Raw genomic sequence first — 22060 nt, forward strand, 5'->3', positions numbered from 1 at the left:
CTTGAAAATATACACTCACTATAGTGTTATAACAAAATATAGTAGAACAGTGATAATGCAAAATAATATTAAATTGCTTGCTGTGTTTAAATAACAAAACTGAAATAGTAAAACATACATAATGATTATCAAAAAGTCAAAAGTTTAGAATAAATGTTTTTTAATGCAGCATTTGTTTGATCAAAAATACAGTAAAAATGCTAAATATTATTTCAGTTTAAAACAGCTGTTTTCTATGTGAATATCTGTTAAACTGTAATTTATTCCTGTGATCAAAGCTGAATTTTCAGTGTCCATGATCCTTCAGAAATCATTCTAATATACTGATTTACTGCTCAAGAAACATTTCTGATTATTAATGTTGAAATCAGTCGTGCTACTCAATATTTTTGTAAAAACTGATACATTTTATTTTTCAGGATTCACAGATGAATAAAAAGTTGAAAAGAACAGCATTTAATTTGAAATAGAAATCTACTGTAACATTATTCATTTTTGCAACAATGCCTTTACTGTCACTTTTGAACCATTTAATGTGTTCTTGACAAATAAATGATTATTTATTATAATTATTTAAATGTTATATTGAAAATAATCATAAGACTGCAGTAAAGATACTGAAAATTCATCTTTGATCACAGAAATAAAATAGTTTAACAGCTATTCATATAGAAAACAGCCGTTTGAAACTGTAATAACGTTTCACATTTTTACTTTTTATCAAATTAGTGCTGCATAAAAGACTTATTTCAATTAATAAATCACAATTATTTCAATTTTTTATGTATGTTTGAAAATTTGAGTTCTGTAGTATCATACATTTAGAGAAGCAATTATTGGTTTAACATGTAATTTTTTATTTTCACAGGATGCATGTAACAAAATGAAAGACACTGGTAAAAAGAGGTGAGATTTTAGGCTGATGACTGGCTTTTTTTGACCTGCAACCTCTCCCAGGATTTTTGTGTCCACTCCTGCAAACATTCTAATATTGTATATAATTTTTGCACTATCAATACGTGACCCTGGACCACAAAACCAGTCATAAGGGTCATCTGAAAGAGGAATAAATAAGTTAAGATTTGGCCGAGATACAACTATTTGAAAAATCGAAATATTGAGAAAATCACCTTTAAAGTTGTCCAAATAAAGTTCATAGCAATGCATATTACTAATCAAAAATTAAGTTTTAATATATATTTACGGTATATACAATACATTTAACACTACCGCTAGATTTGCGTCAGGTCTCACGGGAATCCAAATCCTAATCCATTTCTCAAATCAGGTGTGAGAACAGAAGATCTTCTGATCATCTAAATGTGTGCTTGATCTTCAGTCGCTCGAATGCAGCTGGCCGGCTAAAGAGAGTCGTGTCCTGCAAGAGGAAAACACACCATCATCATTATCACATGAAGGGACCCGGCGCTCACAGAAGAGCCTCGACACCCGTGAAACCTGTCCGAGAGACGATGCATGAAAACAAACCTCAGCACAGCGAGAGCCTGAGCCACTGGAGATGCTGTTCACAGGTAAACCAGCAGAGGAGCTTTACTTAAAAGCTGAAACACACATTGGATAAAAGTGATAATGAAATGATGTTTTAACACTGTATTAAGTGATGACCTGCACTTGTTGTTTTTAACCTATAATAATCAGTTTTGCTGGTATAAATTATTGTGCATATGGGTCAAAGACACAGAAATGGTCGAAATTATTTATTTCCATAGAAAGCACATTAAATGTGTCTACTTTTAAGGTTTCAAATAAATTTTTGGAGAATAAAATTGTTACATTGTCATTCAGTGTAACAATATTTGTGCTTATTCTGACTTGTACATATTAAAATTGATAAAAGATTAAGGAAGCATACTGAATTTTATTATGTTTTTAAATGAGTGAAACATTCTTACTGACAAATGGGCAAAACCTAGAATAGTGGCAATTTTTTTTACAAATGTTTAAAAGAACAGCATTTATTTGTAATAGAAATCTACTGTAACATTATGTAATTCTGCAACAATGTCTTTACTGTCACTTTTGACCAATTGAATGTGTTCTTGTCAAATAAATGATTATTTATTATAATTATATAAATCTTATATTGATAATAATCAGAAGACTGGAGTAATGGTGCTGAAAACTCAGCTTTGCATCACAGAAATCAATTACAGTTTAACAGATATTCACATAAAAAACATCTTTGTTTTGAAATTGAAATTGTTTGAAATTGTAATAATATTTCACATTTTTACTGTTTTTTTTTTATTAAATTAGTGCTGCGTAAAATAATTTTTTATGTATGTTTTAAAATTTTAGTTTTTGCCCATTTTAGACAAATGGGCAAAACCTAGGATAGTGGCAATTTTTTACAAATGTAGAATTACAACTAATTAGTATGAAAGTAATTCATCTTTTAATGTTATAAATTGATTTTTGTTGTAAATATGCCTGACAAGATTGTTACACTGAATGACATTTTAGTGTCTTCTGTAAATTAGGGAAAAATGCATAATATTTATTTTTTGCTCTGAAAAACAAAAACAAAAATGCTATTAAATTAAACAGAAAACGTTTTAAGATTTTTTTGGAAAAACATCAACAATTTAAAGCAGTGTTACACTTATTGTTTATATGCTTAAACCTTTTTTCGTCTTCGACCCATAAATTAGTTCAGTGATGTTAAATTATTTTTTATTACTTGAATGAATCAATCCAGTGGATCAAATGACAAACTAGCATTAAAAAATGAAAATCAGAGAATCACTTATAAAGTGCATTTGCTCAACTGAAAATGGATTATTTACAATAATGCGTTACTTACACACTATTGTATTGTGCTGTTTAAATACTGTGCAGTTGCTTTGACACAATCTGTATTGTTAAAAAAAAGCGCTATCTATAAATAAATAAAGGTGACCGCTGCTGCTTCTGCAGATCTCTGAAGAGCATCATCTGCTGACAGACGTTCTTCACGGCAGAAATCTGAGGCTCAGTCTGGCTCTGACGCTCTGGAGGAGAAGCACAGGAGAGCTGCTGTCTTTCCTAGAACGGTAAAACAGCGTCAGACAGATGACAAGAGTGACTTTAGTCATTCAAACAAAAATATGTTCCAAGAACATTTCACTTTTTTTCTGAACGTGCAGATCACGCTGATCCACCTTTTCAATGCTTGATGTCTAATTTTAAAGTAATTATATTTAAACAGAAAACAACAGGAAAAAATGAATCAAAATATCAAATAATACTGCTCTTTCAACATGAAACCCTTCCATTTAAACAGAAAAAATTAATCTTAACATGAACTGAACAAACTCAATATAAATATACAAAATATGAATATATGGTCATGTTTAATTAAATTATATCTTGATTTTAAAAACAGTGTTATTTAGTATCATTGAGATAATATTTTGAATTCGATTTTATTTTATATTTTATTTTATATTTTAGTTAAAAGTTTTGCTCATTTAAAAAAAAAAGTAAATATGTCTACATATTTTTGTTTATAAATGGTTTTAGTTTATATATTTTACTTAAATTTAAACTAAACAAAAATGAACAATGTTTATTTCAATTCAGTTCATGTTTACTTTATTTTTACTTAAGTTTTTTAATGCATGGTTTTAGTTCAAGTCTTAGCAGTTTTTTATTTTAGTTTTAGTAATGTTGCGTTTTTGTGATTTTTTTCGAAGTATGTCTGTACAGTTTTTATTCATTTTTAGTTTAGTTATTTTATTTTAACTTAAACTCATCAAAAATTAGAAAAGTTACTATTTTTAATGGTTTTGTTTTTGTTTTGTTTTTGCACAGATGTTATGCAAACATTAATGGAAAGTTACATTTGATCATTTTGCAAACGTGGAATGTTACTTTTGAATGTTCTATGTATGTTCTGAAAACAAGCAGTAACATTTAGACACACAGCAGTATATTATCTCAATGATATTTAGTATCACTAAGATAATATACTGTAGTTTTAGTTAATATTTTGAATTCAATTTTATTTTAGATTTTTTTAGATTTTAGTTAAAGGTTTACTCTTTTTTATTTCAAATATACATATTTTTATATATATAAATTGTTAGGTTTAGTTTATATATTTTACTTAAACTTAAACTAAACAAAAATGATCAATGTTTATTTTAATTCAGTTCATGTTTACTTTAGTTCAAGTTTTTAATGCATGGTTTTAGTTCAAGTTTTAGCAGTTTTTTTTATTTTAGTTTTAGTAATATTGCGTTATGTCTGTAGTTTTATTAATTTTCAGTTTTAGTTTAGTTATTTTACTTAAACTTATCAGAAAATGAGAAAAGTAACTATTTTTAATGGCTTTGTTTTGTTTTTGCACAGATGTTATGCAAACATTAAAGGAATGTTACATTTGATCATTTTGCAAACGTGGAATGTTACTTTTGAATGTTCTCTGTATGTTCTGAAACAAGTAGTAACATTTAGACAATGTTAGACCAACATCCAAAGTGTTTCAGAACAAACCATTCCATGAATGATGTATAAATGATGTTTTTGTGCTAACATTTCAAGAACATTATTTAAGACCAGATAACTAGACATTTGTTCATAACATTAGTCAAAGTTTTCATTCCTCTCTACAGTCTGCAGGACGTCAGTGTGCTGGTCGACTGCTTACCTGCTCTGACTAGAAGGTAAATCCTGCAGATCTTGAGCTGGTTTTACTGTCTGAACACTTCATGATAGATCTGTTCCCAGCAGCCTTCAAGAGGAAACGCTGGGCTTCTGTGTGGATCTCTTTCCTCTGGTCAAGAACCTTCTTGAGAGCTGTTTTGAAGAGTAAGCGCTGTGTCTCCATCAATCGTGTCTTTGGTGTTCATGACGATGCTGATGTGATCTCTCTGCTTCAGCTACATCATCAGCGCTTTAATCTGGATTCACGCAGCGCTGGAACGCTGGAGCTCACGGCTGATCGCCAACCGTCAGTCATCAGATCACAGGTAATACACCTTCATCTTAAAACTGAAAGGATTACACAAATACAGCTGTTAAATGTTGATTTGACCTGCAGGAACATCGGCGTGTTGAAGCAGCAGCTGCAGGAGCTCTGGACGCTGAAAACACACCTTACATCCGCTTCACAAACAACCGCTGACTTCTGGAAGGTAATGAACTGCTGATATTTAACGCAATAATGAAATCAAACTGCTAATCGAAACTGCTTTTGTTTCTCAGGCTGTTGAGTCTCATTTGATTCAGTTGTGAGGAACATCATCACAGATGAACACTGATCTGAATCTTGAAACACTGATGGATATCCATCGTTTACTGGAATACTAGCAGTTTAACGTGTTTAATAGTGTGTGATTACAGTGTGTTCATGTTTAGACTGCTATAATTAAACCAATGAATGGAAATGCTACTGAATGTCATTTTTTAGCCTTATTAAGGGTTCTTACAAGGTACTTGAATTTAACTTTTTTAAATGGAAGGCCTGGAAAACTCTTGAAAATAGCAATATTCCTAAAGAGGTATTTGAATTACTGAAAGACTATGTATCTATGAAATAAGTGTTTAATTTTTCCGATATAAATTTTTGACGCAAAAAATAATAATTGCTCAAATATTTTTTACTAAATAAATACTGATCAATGTAAGATTGAATTGAATGGTATGAGATGACTGGATGCTTTCAGTTGATTTCCTATTAAACTGTCAGCAACTGAACTGCAGCTCAAACTATTTCAAATATAGTGAATTAAGCTACAAACTCCATCATAATGCACAATGTGAACATCTAACGTGTGTTTTGAGCTGCAGCTGGTCATATTAATGGAGTGTTGCACTAGTAAGAAGTAAACCGCTTACCTCACCTCAGTATGTTCCTAGATTTGTGTTGGATGTTATCTTTGCAATGGAAATATGGATATTATTATTTGTAAACATCATACATGTTTCGCTTGCACTCTCAGGACTGGGTTGCGTCAGGAAGGGCATCCGGCGTAAAACATGTGTCAAATTGGTGGTGCGGATCACTCCGCTGCGGCCACCCCTGATTGAAGGGAGCAAACCAAGAGAGAAAGAAGAAGATACTTGTTTCGCTTATTTCAGTTAATGTCATCAAACTAGTGAGCTAAGACAGTAGTAGTAGTGGGTGTCGTGTAAACATGACTGAAGACACGAAAAGTGGAGGAACAGACAAACCAAATGAATTAATCATTAGATTTAGATCGGAACTTTGAAGCTTGGATCGCGAATCATTTGATTTAAATTGAGACTTCAGTGCGAGTTTGTGAATCATCTGATTCAGTTAGGAACTTTGAAGTGCAGAGAGCAAATCATTTGATTTAAATCGAGACTTTGGTGCGAGTTCACAAATCATTTTATTTGAGTTCACAAATTATTTGATTCAGATCGAAACAGGTGCGAGTTCGGGAATCATTTGATTAAGATCGGAACTGCGGATTGCGAATCATTTGATTCAGATCAGAACTTTATAGTGCAGATCGCGAATCATTGGATTCAAAACGAGACTTCGGTGCGAGTTCGCAAATCATTTATTCAGATCAGAACTTTAAAGCACGAATCACGAATAATTTGATTCAAATCGAGACAAGTTCATGAATCATTTGATTCAGTTTGGAACTTAGAAGCGTGGACCACAAATCATTTGATTCAAATTAAAACGTAGGTGCGAGTTCGCAAATCATTTGATTCAGATCAGAACTTTGACGCTTGGATTGCGAATCATTTGATTCAAATTAAAATGTAGGTGTGAGTTTGTGAATCATTTGATTCAGATCAGAACTTTGACGCTTGGATTGCGAATCATTTGATTCAAATTAAAATGTAGGTGTGAGTTTGTGAATCATTTGATTCAGATCAGAACTTTGACGCTTGGATTGCGAATCATTTGATTCAAATTAAAATGTAGGTGTGAGTTTGTGAATCATTTGATTCAGATCAGAACTTTGACGCTTGGATTGCGAATCATTTGAATCAAATTAAAATGTAGGTGTGAGTTTGTGAATCATTTGATTCAGATCAGAACTTTGACGCTTGGATTGTGAATCATTTGATTCAAATTAAAATGTAGGTGTGAGTTTGTGAATCATTTGATTCAGATCAGAACTTTGACGCTTGGATTGCGAATCATTTGAATCAAATTAAAATGTAGGTGTGAGTTTGTGAATCATTTGATTCAGATCCGAACTTTAAAGCACGAATCACGAATAATTTGATTCAAATCGAGACTTCGGTGCAAGTTCGTGAATCATTTGATTCAGTTTGGAACTTAGAAGCGTGGACCACGAATCATTTGATTCAAATTAAAATGTAGGTGTGAGTTCGCGAATCATTTGATTCAGATCGGAACTTAAAAGCGCGAATAATTTGATTCAAATCGAGACTTCGGTGCAAGTTCGTGAATCATTTGATTCAGTTTGGAACTTAGAAGCGTGGACCACGAATCATTTGATTCAAATTAAAATGTAGGTGTGAGTTCGCGAATCATTTGATTCAGATCGGAACTTAAAAGCGCGAATCATTTGATTCAAATCGAGACTTCGTTGCGAGTTTGTGAATCATTTGATTCATATTGGAACTTTATAGTGCAGATAATCATTTGATTCAAAACAAGACTTTGAGTCAGTTATGAAAACAAAACAAAAAAGAAAGCATTCACATATAAATCCCCTAAGAACATTAACTGTGATATATATGAGTAAATTTTTTTTTTTTATTCTTTATCAACTCAATGCCACAAGAACCAGAGGTATTACATTTTCATGTCAAATTAACACTAGCTGCCAGAGAGAGAAAAAAGAAACAAAAAGAGAAAAAAGAAACAAAATTACATACATTTCAATGCTTTCAGAGCATAACATGTTTTCAGTGCTTTTTTTTTTTGTTTGTTCCAAGAGATTTAAATAAAATTTAAAGTCATTAATAAAATGGGATAAAATTTGGTCTACATACGTTTTCTTATGTATATGGAATATATAAATAGTTGTTGACTTCAGTCTGACGCGCCCGGTGACGTCATCACGCAGCGTCTGTCAAACTTTGACAGCAAACAGTTGTGTAAACCTGTCATGTGTTGGTTTATTTTTATCTCAAAGTGAGAGCAGCTTTAAAGAGCCACTGTTTAGACAGTGAAAAGTCAAAGAATCCGATGAAGTTGCACGTGCGATCCTGTTTGCTGCTTCTGTTCGGGCTGCGCGCGTGTTTCTCTCAGGACATCAGTCTAGAGGAAGACGATGAAGATGTGATGTTTAAGACGCCTGAAGGAGATGTGAGGGTTCAGGTGTCGGGTCGAGCGCTGGTTCCGGGTGTCAGAGCTCAGGACTGGATCTCATCTGCTCGGGTTCTGCTGGATGGAGACAAACACGTGGGGTTTCTCAGGTGCGCGTGCACGCCAAAACAAACGCACGTGAGCGAGAGCAGATGTAATACGTGCATGCAAAAGCAATGAATATGAATATGATTCAATACCATCCCAGCGAACAACCAGTAATTAGGGTCAATTTGTTTAAATTGAGAATTATACATCATCTGAAAGCTGAATAAATAAGCTTTCCATTGATGTATGGTTTGTTAGGATAGGACAATATGTGTCCTATTTGAAAATCTGGAATCTGAGGGTGCAAAAAAAATCTAAATATTGAGAAAATCACCTTTAAAATTGTCCAAATGAAGTTCTTAGCAATGCATATTACTAATCAAAAATTAAGTTTTGATATATTTCATGGAACATGATCTTTACTTAATATCCTAATGATTTTTGGCATAATAGAAAATTTGATAATTTTGACCCATACAATGTATTTTTGGCTATTGCTACAAAGTTCTACTTAACACTGGTTTTGTGTTCCAGGGTCACAAATCCAATGTTCTAATGTTCTGTTGGTTAGGTAGGAACGTTTTAGTAAAGTAAATATGAAGTAGGAAGTAAATAATAACATTCCCAGCATGTTCTTAAAACGTTCTTATTTGGTCGCCAAAATGTTTTAGAAATTGTTTTCAGTACATTCAAAGAACATTCTTAATTGGTCCCAAAAAAAGTTCTTAGTACGTTCACAGAACTTTGTAGCAATAGCCAAAAATACATTGTATGGGTCAAAATTATCCATTTTTTCTTTTACGCCAAAAATCATTAGGATATTAAGATCATGTTCCATGAAGATACTTTGTAAATTTCCTACCATAAATATATCAGAACTTAATTTTTTATCTATTTTGAACTTCATTTGGACAACTTTAAAGGTGATTTTCTTAATATTTTGATGTTTTTGCACCCTCAGATTCCAGATTTTCAAATAGGACAAATATTGTCCTATCCTAACAAACCATAAATCAATGGAAGGCTTATTTATTCAGCTTTCAGATTATGTATAAATCTTAATTTCGAAAAATGAATTTGGTTACCCAATAGGAAGTGTTCTGTGTTTGCTATGACGGTTCTATCATCTGACAGCATCCTTGTACTGTAGTACCAGATCAGTCCTGCTTCTTTCTGCAGAGATGATGGAAGTTTCACAGTCAGTGATGTTCCGTCCGGATCGTATGTCCTAGAAGTCTCCTCTCCCACCTACAGATTCCAGCCTGTGCGGGTTGACATCACCACTACAGGGAAAATGAGGTGTGTGGATGTGAACTTTGACTTTTACAGTCAGTTTGACCCAGTTACTGCTGTAAAACACACTCACACTGGATGATACAGTGAAAATAACTGGTCCTCTGAAACTTATAGAGGAGCATTAAAGGATTACTCCACTTCCAGAATAAAAAAATCCTGATAAGCTACTCACCCACATGTCATCCAAAATATAGCCTTTCTTACTTCAGTCGCAAAGAAATTGTTTTTTGAGGAAAACATTCCAGGATTTTTCTTCTTCTAGTGGACTTTAATGGTGCTCAACAGATTGAAGGTTATAAAAGCAGCTTCAAAGAACTCTAAACGATCCCAGATGAGGAATAACCCAACAAACACAGAACGTTGCCACAACGTAGCCAACCTTTTAGCAACGTTGTAACAACATGGCTAAAAGGTTGTTGGTTCTACATTGTGTTGTTCGGGTTGTTACTACGTTGTCACAATGTTGCCATTCATTCACGGTTCAGGGCCATCTCTGAAGGTTGTGCTTAGGCTGTGACCACTGTTTCGCTGCTTTTCTTTTGTTTAATAAACGTTCTCAGATGCCTTTGCTTTTTTATTTGTTATTGAATATACTTAAACTAAATGACTTAGTATATTTACATTCTTAATATACTCTATATTACATTTTTTCCCCCAAATGTATACCTTTTGGTAACGTACTTAGAAATCCTTTGTATGTATGTAATGTTTGGTATGAAATAAAGTTTGATTACATGAATTCGTATTGAATTTTTACTCTTCAAAGTTTACACAAGCAGATGTTAAGTTAAACACTATTAATGTTTAATGAACCATTTTTAATATTAAACAGTATTTAAAAGTATTACATACTTATCACGGGTCTGATATGACACACAGAAAAGGCTATATTTACAATCTGGAATAAAAAATACATTTAGTAAAAACGTCGCCTCACGGTTGCTTCAGCCCTTTCGTGTCTTACATTTCTACATTGTTACAATGTTGCGAGCATGTAAACGGCAACGTTGCCTTTGTAAAAATGTAATGTTGCACAGATGTTGCCACAATGTAAATGTGTTTGCTGGGAAGGGTCTTATCTAGCGAAACGATCTGTCATTTTCTTATATAAATTAATATTTATATACTTTTCAACCTTAAATGCTGGTCTTGTCTAGCTCTGTGATGCATACTCTGTGCACTCCGGTTCAAGGCAGTTAGGGTATGTTGAAAAACTCTCATTTAATTTTCTGCTCCAACTTCAAAATCGTCCTACATTGCTGTTTTATCTTTCTTTCTTTGTTCTATCTATCTTTCTTTGTTCTTTGCATGTTCACTTTGTAAACACTGGGTCGGTACTTCTGCAGCGATGTAGACGATTTTAAAGTTGAGTCAACATACCCTAACTGTCTTGAACAGGAGTGCACAGAGTTCAAACAGAGCTAGACAAGATGAGCATGTTAAAGTGTAATTTTTAAAATAAAATAACAAATTGTTTCACTAGATAAGACCTTTATTCCTCAGCTGGGATCGTTGAAGCCTCATTTAAACTACATTTTTAACCTTCAATCTGTTGAGCACCACTGGACTCCACTTTTTGGAGAAAAATCCTGGAATGTTCTCCTCAAAAACGTAATTACTTTGCGACATAAAAAGACAGACACGAACATCTTGGATAACAAGTGGATGAGTAAATTATTATAAAATGTTTATTTCGGAAGTGGAGTAATCCTTTAAAGGGATCATCGGCTGCAAAACTAACCTTTACAAGTTGTTTGAACATTAATGTGTGTTGGCAGTTTGTGAACACAACCACCCTACAATGATAAAAATACACCCAGTGGTGTTTTTTAATCTTTAAAAGTTATATTCCTTTTTAAAACCAGTTAATTCTCAGCTTGTCGCTGTGACGAAACATATTTGATTGACTTAGACCCATCCTCACCGAGCTCAAACAGTCCGAATACGATCCTCATTGTGTGACTCAGGTGCAGAGGAAGACTCTAATTGAGCGATTGAGGTGTTCTGCTGTTGGATGTAATAATGAACACAGCAGTCGTCATTTACTCCCGACATCTGAGCCGCTGAAGACGCAGAGGTTTAACATTACTTTCGTTTTTAAATGCAAAGCGCCGATCCCGATCTACATATGCGTATGTTCGTGTGAATCGTTCCTGATGCAGCTTCACCCACAGCAGAACTGAATATTAGAGTTTTTATGCATCTTTGCAAATGGCCTTTCTTAATAATGTGCTTGTTGGCAAGTTTCGCTGATAAACACAGCTAAATGAGGCTAAAGTAAACATAATCCCAGAGAGGGGCGGGGCGAGCAGAGCTCATTTGCATTTAAAGGGGCCATGTCTTAAAATGAGCTGATATTTTGCAGAGCTGATTTTGACAAGGTAAAAGGGTGGTTTTTTACACTACTATTGAGAATTTTTAACCAAAGTATATTAGAGACTTTTCATTAAGACCCTGAAGAATCATATGAACTTGTGGAAAATGGCATCTGATGACCCCTTTAAATCTGCTGTCGTGATTCATTGTTCATTCAGGGCTCGTGTGGTCAACTACATCAAGACCTCAGAGGTGATCCGCCTGCCGTACCCGCTTCAGATGCGATGCGTCGGACTGCATTCATACTTCATCCCACGAGAAACCTGGGGCTGGTCCGATTTCCTCATGAACCCGATGGTGCGTCACTATAAAACATTTCTCTCATCCTCTTTTACTCTTCCTTACTTTTACTCTTCACTCTCTCAGGTTCTCATGATGGTTCTTCCTCTTCTGATAATCCTTCTTCTTCCTAAAATCTTCAACCCCAGTGATCCAGAGATGAGACGGGTATGAACTCCTTCACACTGCATGAACACTTCACTCTGATTGATCCTGCGGCTGATTGATTGAATAAATGATTGACAGGAGATGGAGCAGTCCATGAACATGCTGAACTCCAACCAGGAGCTTCCAGACGTCTCAGAGCTCATGACCAAGTTCTTCTCACCACCTAAAAGTCAGGGGAAGGCAGGAGGCGGAGCCAGAGGCCCTCGGGGTGGAGCTCCCAGTCCAAGGGGCGTGGCTTCAAGGCGGAAGATGAAAGATTAATAAAACAGAAGCTAAGAGCATGAAAACTCTACAGATATATCTGCTGTGCTTAGTAAAGCCAAAGACTTATATTGAAATATTAAAATGATTAGTAACACTTTACAATAAAGTCCCATTAGTTATTAGTTATGTTAGTTCACGCACTAACTAACAAGCCATGCATGTGTTACATTGTTTATTAATATTTGTTAATGTTAGTTAATAAAAACACAACTATTGATTGTTACTTCATGTTAGCTCAGGACGATTAAATAATATTAACAGATACTAATTTTGATTTTACAAATATATTAATAAATGTTGAAACTGACTAAGATTAATACATGCTTTAGAAATATGTATATTGTTAGTTCATGTTAACCAATGGAACTTTATTGTAAAGTATCACCAGATTATTTTACTTATTGAAGGAGTTTATGTTACTGAATAAAATTAATATAAACTATTATAGTTGTTTAAGAAACACTATTAATGTGTGTGTGTGTGTGTGTGTGTGTGTGTGTGTGTGTGTGTGTGTGTGTGTGTGTGTGTGTGTGTGTGTGTGTGTGTGTGTGTGAGATACTCCTAGGAGAGCAACACACACACACAAAGGCCTGAGTAAAGACAAAGTTCATCAAAACATTGATCTTTAACATCAAATTCACTACAAAAATCACCGGAAAAAGATGCAGAATTGAAATAGTTCTACATTATGACATTTCTATGTCATAAGTTTTAAGCTCGCAACATTTTCTACCTAAAAATCTCATTATTGTCCATGATGACTGTTATTAGATGCAATCAAACAGTTGAGGTCAAAAGTACAGAATCTGCAAAATGGTAATTATTTTACCAAAATAAGAGGGATCATACAAAATGCATGTTATTGTTTATTTAGTACTGACCTGAATGAGATATTTCACATAAAAGATGTTTACATATAGAACATAATAGTTGAATTGATAAAACGTTTACTTCCTCTTGATTGTTAATACTGTGTTGTTACCTGAATGATCCACAGCTGTGTTCTTTGTTTAGTGATAGTTGTTCATGAGTCCCTTGTTTGTCCTGAACAGTCCTGCTCCAGAAGGAAAAACAATGCATTAAGAGCCGGGGGTGAAAACTTTTGAACAGATTTGATTATTTTGCCTTAATATCATTTCTTTTTTCATTTAGTACTGCCCTTCGGAGGCAACAGAACTTACTTTACATGTTTCCCAGAAGACAAAATCAGTTAAATTTACCCTGATCTTCAAATTCCAAAAGTTTTCACCCCCGGCTCTTAATGCATGTTTTTTCCTTCTGGAGCATCAGTGAGTGTTTGAACCTTCTGTAATAGTTGCATATGAGCCCCTCAGTTGTCCTCAGTGTGAAAAGATGGATCTCAAAATCATACAGTCATTGTTGGAAAGGGTTCAAATACACAAAAATGATATAAAACCAAAGAATTTTCTGAAGAACAGCAGGCAGTTTAACTGTTCAGGACAAACAAGGGACTCATGAACAACTATCACTAAACAAAAACACAGCTGTGGATCATTCAGGTAACAACACAGTATTAAGAATCAAGGGGAAGTAAACTTTTTATAAATTCAGGTCAGTACTAAATAAACAACAACAGTAACATTTTGTATTTTTTTTTTTTTTTTTTGCTAAAATTATGAACTTTTTGTAGATTCTGAAAGGGTTATGTAAACTTTTGACCTTTTGTACAATCCTGAAACACTCACATTTTTGTTTAAAATCAGTATAAATAAATGTATTTAAAATTTGTCTATGCATTTAAATGTTTAGAAAAATTATTAATGGTGCTAAAAAATAAATACAATTTCTAATTTCTGCTGAATTTGATGTTCACATGCATGAAAACAGACAGATGTTTATCAGTTTCACGTGTAAACACAAACTCACGGCGATTCCTGTGCTGTTGTGCCGGATCTCTGCCGGTATTCAGGTCATGATTCAGTCACTGCTGTTGCAAAACGGAGTCAAAGGCTGAAATGAATCAGATAAAACAAATGAAACTACACTAACGAGTCCAGATAAAGCCTTTAACCCTTACAGCGATGGGTTGAAGTCCAGCGTGATAGCGGGGTATTTGGACTGACACTTTGCTTCTTTCTCTTCCTGGAGTCAGTCACACACTCTCAGCGGTAAGACTTCACATCAGCACTCACTGCATGAATGCACATCATGGAATTCTCATGCTTTTCTCTTTCTGTCTGTCATTCAGATGATGGTGAGGCTGTGGGTTTGTCTCTTCCTGCTGGCTCGCGTTCTGACCGAAGCGCTTCCTGCCAAAAACATCCATCTGCTCGCTCCAGAGGAGCACAAACTCATCCTGAACCTCGGACAGAAAGGTCAGATCGTGCTTCTGCTGCTCATGTGTCGACTGTGATTCACATCAACACTGATTATTAATTCATCCTCCAGTAAATCATTCAGCAGTGACAGAAAGAATCTGACATCGCCTGGGCATCTTAGTAATTATAATGTTGTTTTTTAGTTCTAGTTTTAGGCTGCTGTTGTTGTAGAATCACAGTCGTTTATTGCTTCTAATCAATCAAACTCAACAGCTTGTTTATGGAGGCGCTCATGTTTCAGATGCGGAAATACTAGAGGGAATTTAGAGCAGGTCTGGTTCCACTAACCCATCAGAGCAGAGGTCAAAGGTCAAGCAGGACTCAGGGTGTGTTCATATAATTAGTCCTGATAAAGACTAATTACATCAGGTTTACAAACACTAGAGATAATGTCTGCTAACAGATCAAAGACTGATGAAAGATTAAGACAAACTTTTTCTTAAGAACAGTGGTATTTTGGCATTATTTATAAGATATGGTATCTGTAGTGTAATATCATTTTAGATTTTCACTTTTCAAGTAGTAAGTTTGTGCTTTTTTAGTGTATGTATATATATATATACACATACATACCAGAAAAAAGCACAAACTTACTACTTGAAAACTATATATATATATATATATATATATATATATATATATATATATATAAAGTTTGATATATTTTTATATAAGTTTGATATTATTTTATAGCTATCAAAGCAACACTCTTTCTATATATATTACATGCTTTTTAAATTTCATTTCATTTTAATCATAGTTTTAAAAATTGTTGTACTTTAACTTAAATAACTTTAAATGTATTAAATGTATTTATTTCCGTTATAGCATTTTTTTCCTATTTTTCTTTTTATATATATATATATATATATATATATATATATATATATATATATATATATTTCTATTTAGATGACATTGCAACATTTCTTCTTATTTTATATTTCTATTTATCATTATTTCTGTATATACATTTCACATATTTTTTACTTTAAATTTTTCATGTTTAAAGATGTTTTAATTTAACTTTAATTTACATTTTTAAAAATATATTTAGTACTTTAGTACTTGAAAATGTATTTGTTTGTAAAATAGTTTTAGTTAGTGACAACAACAGTTTTACAATAATGTCACTGATGAATTATGCACAATAAGACCATAGTCATTGAGTCATGAATCAGTGGAATCAATGAATAGAGTCACAATTCAATTGAATCGATTATTAGAGTCACGAATCAATGGAGTCATTTTTACAGAGTCATGAGTCAATGGAGTCAATAAATAGAGTCACAAATCAATGGAATAAATTAATAGAGTCATGAGTCAATAGAGTCAATTAATAGAGTCACGAATCAATGGAGTCAATTAATGGAGTCACGAATCAATGGAGTCAATTAATAGAGTCACGAATCAATGGAGTCAATTAATAGAGTCACGAATCAATGAAATCGATTAATAGATTCATGAATCAATGAAATCAGGTAATAGTCACAATTCAATTGAATCGATTGTTAGAGTCACAAATCAATGGAGTCATTTTTACAGAGTCGTGAATCAATGGTGTCAATTAATAGAGTCACGGATCAATAGAGTCAGTTAATAGAGTCATGAATCAATGAAGTCGATTAATAGAGTCATATAACAATGGAGACAATTAATAGAGTCACAAATCAATTGAATCGATTATTGGAGTCATGAATCAATATAATCGATAAATAGAGTCATGAATCAATAGAATTGATTAATAGAGTCACGAATCAATTGAATCGATTATTAGAGTCATGAATCAATGGAATCGATTAATAGAGTCACAAATCGCTGGAGTCATTTTTACAGAGTCATGAGTCAATGGTGTCAATTAATAGTGTCACGGATCAATAGAGTCAGTTAATAGAGTCATATAACAATGGAGACGATTAATAGAGTCACAAATCAATGAAATCGATTAATAGAGTCACAAATCAATGAAATCGATTAATAGAGTCACAAATCAATTGAATCGATTAATAGAGTCACAAATCAATTGAATCGATTATTAGAGTCATGAATCAATATAATCGATTAATAGAGTCATGAATCAATAGAATTGATTAATAGAGTCATGAATCAATGGAATCGATTAATAGAGTCACGAATCGCTGTAGTCATTTTTACAGAGTCATGAGTCAATGGTGTCAATTAATAGTGTCACGGATCAATAGAGTCAGTTAATAGAGTCATATAACAATGGAGACGATTAATAGAGTCACAAATCAATGAAATCGATTAATAGAGTCACAAATCAATGAAATCGATTAATAGAGTCACAAATCAATGAAATCGATTAATAGAGTCACAAATCAATTGAATCGATTATTACAGTCATGAATCAATATAATCGATTAATAGAGTCATTAATCAATAGAATTGATTAATAGAGTCACAAATCAATTGAATCGATTATTATAGTCATTAATCAATATGATCGATTAATAGAGTCATGAATCAATAGAATTGATTAATAGAGTCATGAATCAATTGAATCGATTATTAGAGTCATGAATCAATATGGTCGATTAATAGAGTCATGAATCAACAGAATTGATTAATAGAGTCACGAATCAATTGAATCGATTATTAGAGTCATGAATCAATATGGTCGATTAATAGAGTCATGAATCAACAGAATTGATTAATAGAGTCACGAATCGCTGTAGTCATTTTTACAGAGTCATGAGTCAATGGTGTCAATTAATAGTGTCACGGATCAATAGAGTCAGTTAATAGAGTCATATAACAATGGAGACGATTAATAGAGTCACAAATCAATGAAATCGATTAATAGAGTCACAAATCAATGAAATCGATTAATAGAGTCACAAATCAATGAAATCGATTAATAGAGTCACAAATCAATTGAATCGATTATTACAGTCATGAATCAATATAATCGATTAATAGAGTCATTAATCAATAGAATTGATTAATAGAGTCACAAATCAATTGAATCGATTATTATAGTCATTAATCAATATGATCGATTAATAGAGTCATGAATCAATAGAATTGATTAATAGAGTCATGAATCAATTGAATCGATTATTAGAGTCATGAATCAATATGGTCGATTAATAGAGTCATGAATCAACAGAATTGATTAATAGAGTCACGAATCAATTGAATCGATTAATAGAGTCACAAATCAATGGAGACATTTTTACAGAATCATGAGTCAATGGAGTTAATTAACATAGTCACAAATCAATTGAGTCATGTAATAGAGTCACGAATCAGTAGAGTCAGTTTCACGATGATTGTGAATCACTCACCATCAGTCTGCAGTCTGTCCGTGTCTCAGTCGTGATTCTGTTGTTGTTCCCTCTCAGATTTTCCCCGGGACTGTTATGATCTGTGGCAGAGCTCCGGCGGTCAGGCTCGAGACGGCCTGTATCTGATCCGCCCCGGAGATTCGCCCATCGCCGTATACTGCGCCATGCAGGAGGGCGGATGGACGGTGGTGCAGCACATCACGGTCAACAGCAGTGTGGACTTCGACCAGGGCTGGGACGAATACAAGCACGGCTTCGGATCCCTGACCGGAAACCACTGGCTGGGGAACGAGCACCTGCACCGACTGACCCACGGCCCGGCGCGCTACAAACTCGGCATCAAGCTGGTGGACAAGGACGCCGTGACCAAGACGGGCGAGTACGACCCGGTGCTGGTGGAGGATGAGGCAGCCCAGTACCGTCTGCGTCTAGGTCTGTTTGAGGGCACCGCGGTGGACGCCTTGACGCTCGACACCGAGAACTATCTGCACGACAACCAGCGCTTCACCACCAAAGACCGCGACAACGACAACTACTACCAGAACTGTGCCCTGCTGGAGTTCCAGGGCGTAGCGGGTGGCGGCTGGTGGTACGACGCATGCGCCGGCGCAAACCTGAACCGCAGGAACGTCATCTACTGGCAGAAAGACTGCAACAAAGAGCACCTGTGCAAATACGCCTGGATGATGGTGAAACCCTCAGAGCAGCTCAAAGTGATTCGCTCTGGAGACTGTACGAGAGACGAACTCTGATACACTCCAACACACACTATTTTTTAATTGGAAAAACTGTCTAATTATTCTGAATTAACTCTACTTCACTGTGTGTCAGGAGATTTGTGTTTGTGGGAATACATGTTTGATTTACACTTCAAAAAATTATGCTCTTTCACAGTATTTTGGATTTGTTTTCCAGTACAAACACATTTACTGGAGATTCACAGTGATCAAAGAAGAGAAACTGATCAAAATGAAGTGAGATTATGATTAAAACAAGAACTGGCTCAGAAAAATAAACTAAAGGGAAAACAAATGTTTTTATGTTAACTCTCATTATGCATTCAGAATCTGTAGACTATTTTCACATTCTCTTTGTACTAGAAGAATCATTATTTTATAACATATACTTCAAATAAAACCATATTGTATCTGATCAACAACTTGAGTGAATGTGGAAAAAATTCAGTTTAAAGAGTCACAAATCAGTGGAGTCGATTAATAGAGTCACGAATCAAAGGAGTCGATTAATAGAGTCACGAATCAGTGGAGTAGATTAATAGAGTCACGAATCAAAGGAGTCGATTAATAGAGTCACGAATCAGTGGAGTAGATTAATAGAGTCACGAATCAGTGGAGTAGATTAATAGAGTCACGAATCAGTGGAGTAGATTAATAGAGTCACGAATCAAAGGAGTCGATTAATAGAGTCACGAATCAGTGGAGTAGATTAATAGAGTCACGAATCAGTGGAGTAGATTAATAGAGTCACGAATCAGTGGAGTCGATTAATAGAGTCACGAATCAAAGGAGTCGATTAATAGAGTCACGAATCAGTGGAGTAGATTAATAGAGTCACGAATCAGTGGAGTAGATTAATAGAGTCATGAATCAAAGGAGTCGATTAATAGAGTCACAAATCAAAGGAGTCGATTAATAGAGTCACGAATCAGTGGAGTCGGTTAATAGAGTCACGAATCAGTGGAGTCGGTTAATAGAGTCACGAATCAGTGGAGTCGGTTAATAGAGTCACGAATCAGTGGAGTCGATTAATAGAGTCACAAATCAGTGGAGTCGATTAATAGAGTCACGAATCAAAGGAGTCGATTAATAGAGTCACGACTCATTGGAGCCGATTAATAGAGTCACGAATCAGTGGAGTCGATTAATAGAGTCACGAATCAGTGGAGTCGGTTAATAGAGTCACGAATCAGTGGAGTCGGTTAATAGAGTCACGAATCAGTGGAGTCGGTTAATAGAGTCACGAATCAAAGGAGCCGATTAATATAGTCACGAATCATTGGAGCCGATTAATAGAGTCACGAATCAGTGGAGTCGATTAATAGAGTCACGAATTAGTGGAGTCGGTTAATAGAGTCACGAATCAGTGGAGTCGGTTAATAGAGTCACGAATCAGTGGAGTCGGTTAATAGAGTCACGAATCAGTGGAGTCGGTTAATAGAGTCAGAATTAATAGAGTCACAAATCAGTGGAGTCGGTTAATAGAGTCACGAATCAGTGGAGTCGATTAATAGAGTCACGAATCAAAGGAGTCGATTAATATAGTCACGAATCAGTGGAGTCGATTAATAGAGTCACAAATCTGTGGAGCCGATTAATAGAGTCACGAATCAAAGGAGTCGATTAATATAGTCACGAATCAGTGGAGTAGATTAATAGAGTCACGAATCTGTGGAGCCGATTAATAGAGTCACGAATCAGTGGAGTCTGTTAATAGAGTCACAAATCAGTGGAGCCGATTAATATAGTCACAAATCAGTGGAGTCGATTAATAGAGTCACAAATCAGTGGAGTCGATTAATAGAGTCATGAATCAGTGGAGTCGGTTAATAGAGTCACAAATCAGTGGAGTCGATTAATAGAGTCAGGATTAATAGAGTCACAAATCAGTGGAGTCGATTAATAGAGTCATGAATCAGTGGAGTCGGTTAATAGAGTCACGAATCAGTGGAGTCGATTAATAGAGTCAGGATTAATAGAGTCACAAATCAGTGGAGTCGATTAATAGAGTCATGAATCAGTGGAGTCGGTTAATAGAGTCACGAATCAGTGGAGTCGATTAATAGAGTCATGAATCAGTGGAGTCGGTTAATAGAGTCAAGAATCAGTGGAGTCGATTAATAGAGTCACGAATCAGTGGAGTCGATTAATAGAGTCACAAATCAGTGGAGTCGATTAATAGAGTCACGAATCAAAGGAGTCGATTAATAGAGTCACGACTCATTGGAGCCGATTAATAGAGTCACGAATCAGTGGAGTCGATTAATAGAGTCACGAATCAGTGGAGTCGGTTAATAGAGTCACGAATCAGTGGAGTCGGTTAATAGAGTCACGAATCAGTGGAGTCGATTAATAGAGTCACGAATCAAAGGAGTCGATTAATAGAGTCACGACTCATTGGAGCCGATTAATAGAGTCACGAATCAGTGGAGTCGGTTAATAGAGTCACGAATCAGTGGAGTCGGTTAATAGAGTCACGAATCAGTGGAGTCGGTTAATAGAGTCACGAATCAAAGGAGCCGATTAATATAGTCACGAATCATTGGAGCCGATTAATAGAGTCACGAATCAGTGGAGTCGATTAATAGAGTCACGAATTAGTGGAGTCGGTTAATAGAGTCACGAATCAGTGGAGTCGGTTAATAGAGTCACGAATCAGTGGAGTCGGTTAATAGAGTCACGAATCAGTGGAGTCGGTTAATAGAGTCAGAATTAATAGAGTCACAAATCAGTGGAGTCGATTAATAGAGTCACGAATCAGTGGAGTCGGTTAATAGAGTCACGAATCAGTGGAGTCGATTAATAGAGTCACGAATCAAAGGAGTCGATTAATATAGTCACGAATCAGTGGAGTCGATTAATAGAGTCACAAATCTGTGGAGCCGATTAATAGAGTCATGAATCAGTGGAGTCGGTTAATAGAGTCACGAATCAGTGGAGTCGATTAATAGAGTCAGGATTAATAGAGTCACAAATCAG

At 34.8% G+C, this 22060-nt stretch overlaps 2 protein-coding genes across 2 annotated transcripts; both read left to right on the forward strand.

Moving 5' to 3' along the window:
* The first annotated feature begins 8020 nt into the window (after positions 1-8020).
* emc7a (ER membrane protein complex subunit 7a) lies at positions 8021-13101 on the forward strand. Its single transcript, XM_073827330.1, has 5 exons — positions 8021-8376; positions 9494-9613; positions 12145-12283; positions 12353-12433; positions 12512-13101. Exons 1-5 carry the CDS (start codon positions 8147-8149, stop codon positions 12692-12694), a joined length of 753 nt encoding a protein of 250 aa, XP_073683431.1. The 5' UTR covers positions 8021-8146; the 3' UTR covers positions 12695-13101.
* A 1172-nt stretch (positions 13102-14273) lies between these two features.
* Positions 14274-19601, forward strand: LOC141296085 (fibrinogen-like protein 1-like protein). Its single transcript, XM_073827366.1, has 3 exons — positions 14274-14826; positions 14907-15033; positions 18402-19601. The coding sequence occupies exons 2-3, from the start codon at positions 14907-14909 to the stop codon at positions 19094-19096; spliced, it is 822 nt and encodes a 273-aa protein (XP_073683467.1). The 5' UTR covers positions 14274-14826; the 3' UTR covers positions 19097-19601.
* The last annotated feature ends 2459 nt before the right edge of the window (positions 19602-22060 follow it).

Source organism: Garra rufa, chromosome 21 (genome assembly GCF_049309525.1).
Source record: "Garra rufa chromosome 21, GarRuf1.0, whole genome shotgun sequence".
Lineage (NCBI taxonomy): Eukaryota > Metazoa > Chordata > Actinopteri > Cypriniformes > Cyprinidae > Garra > Garra rufa.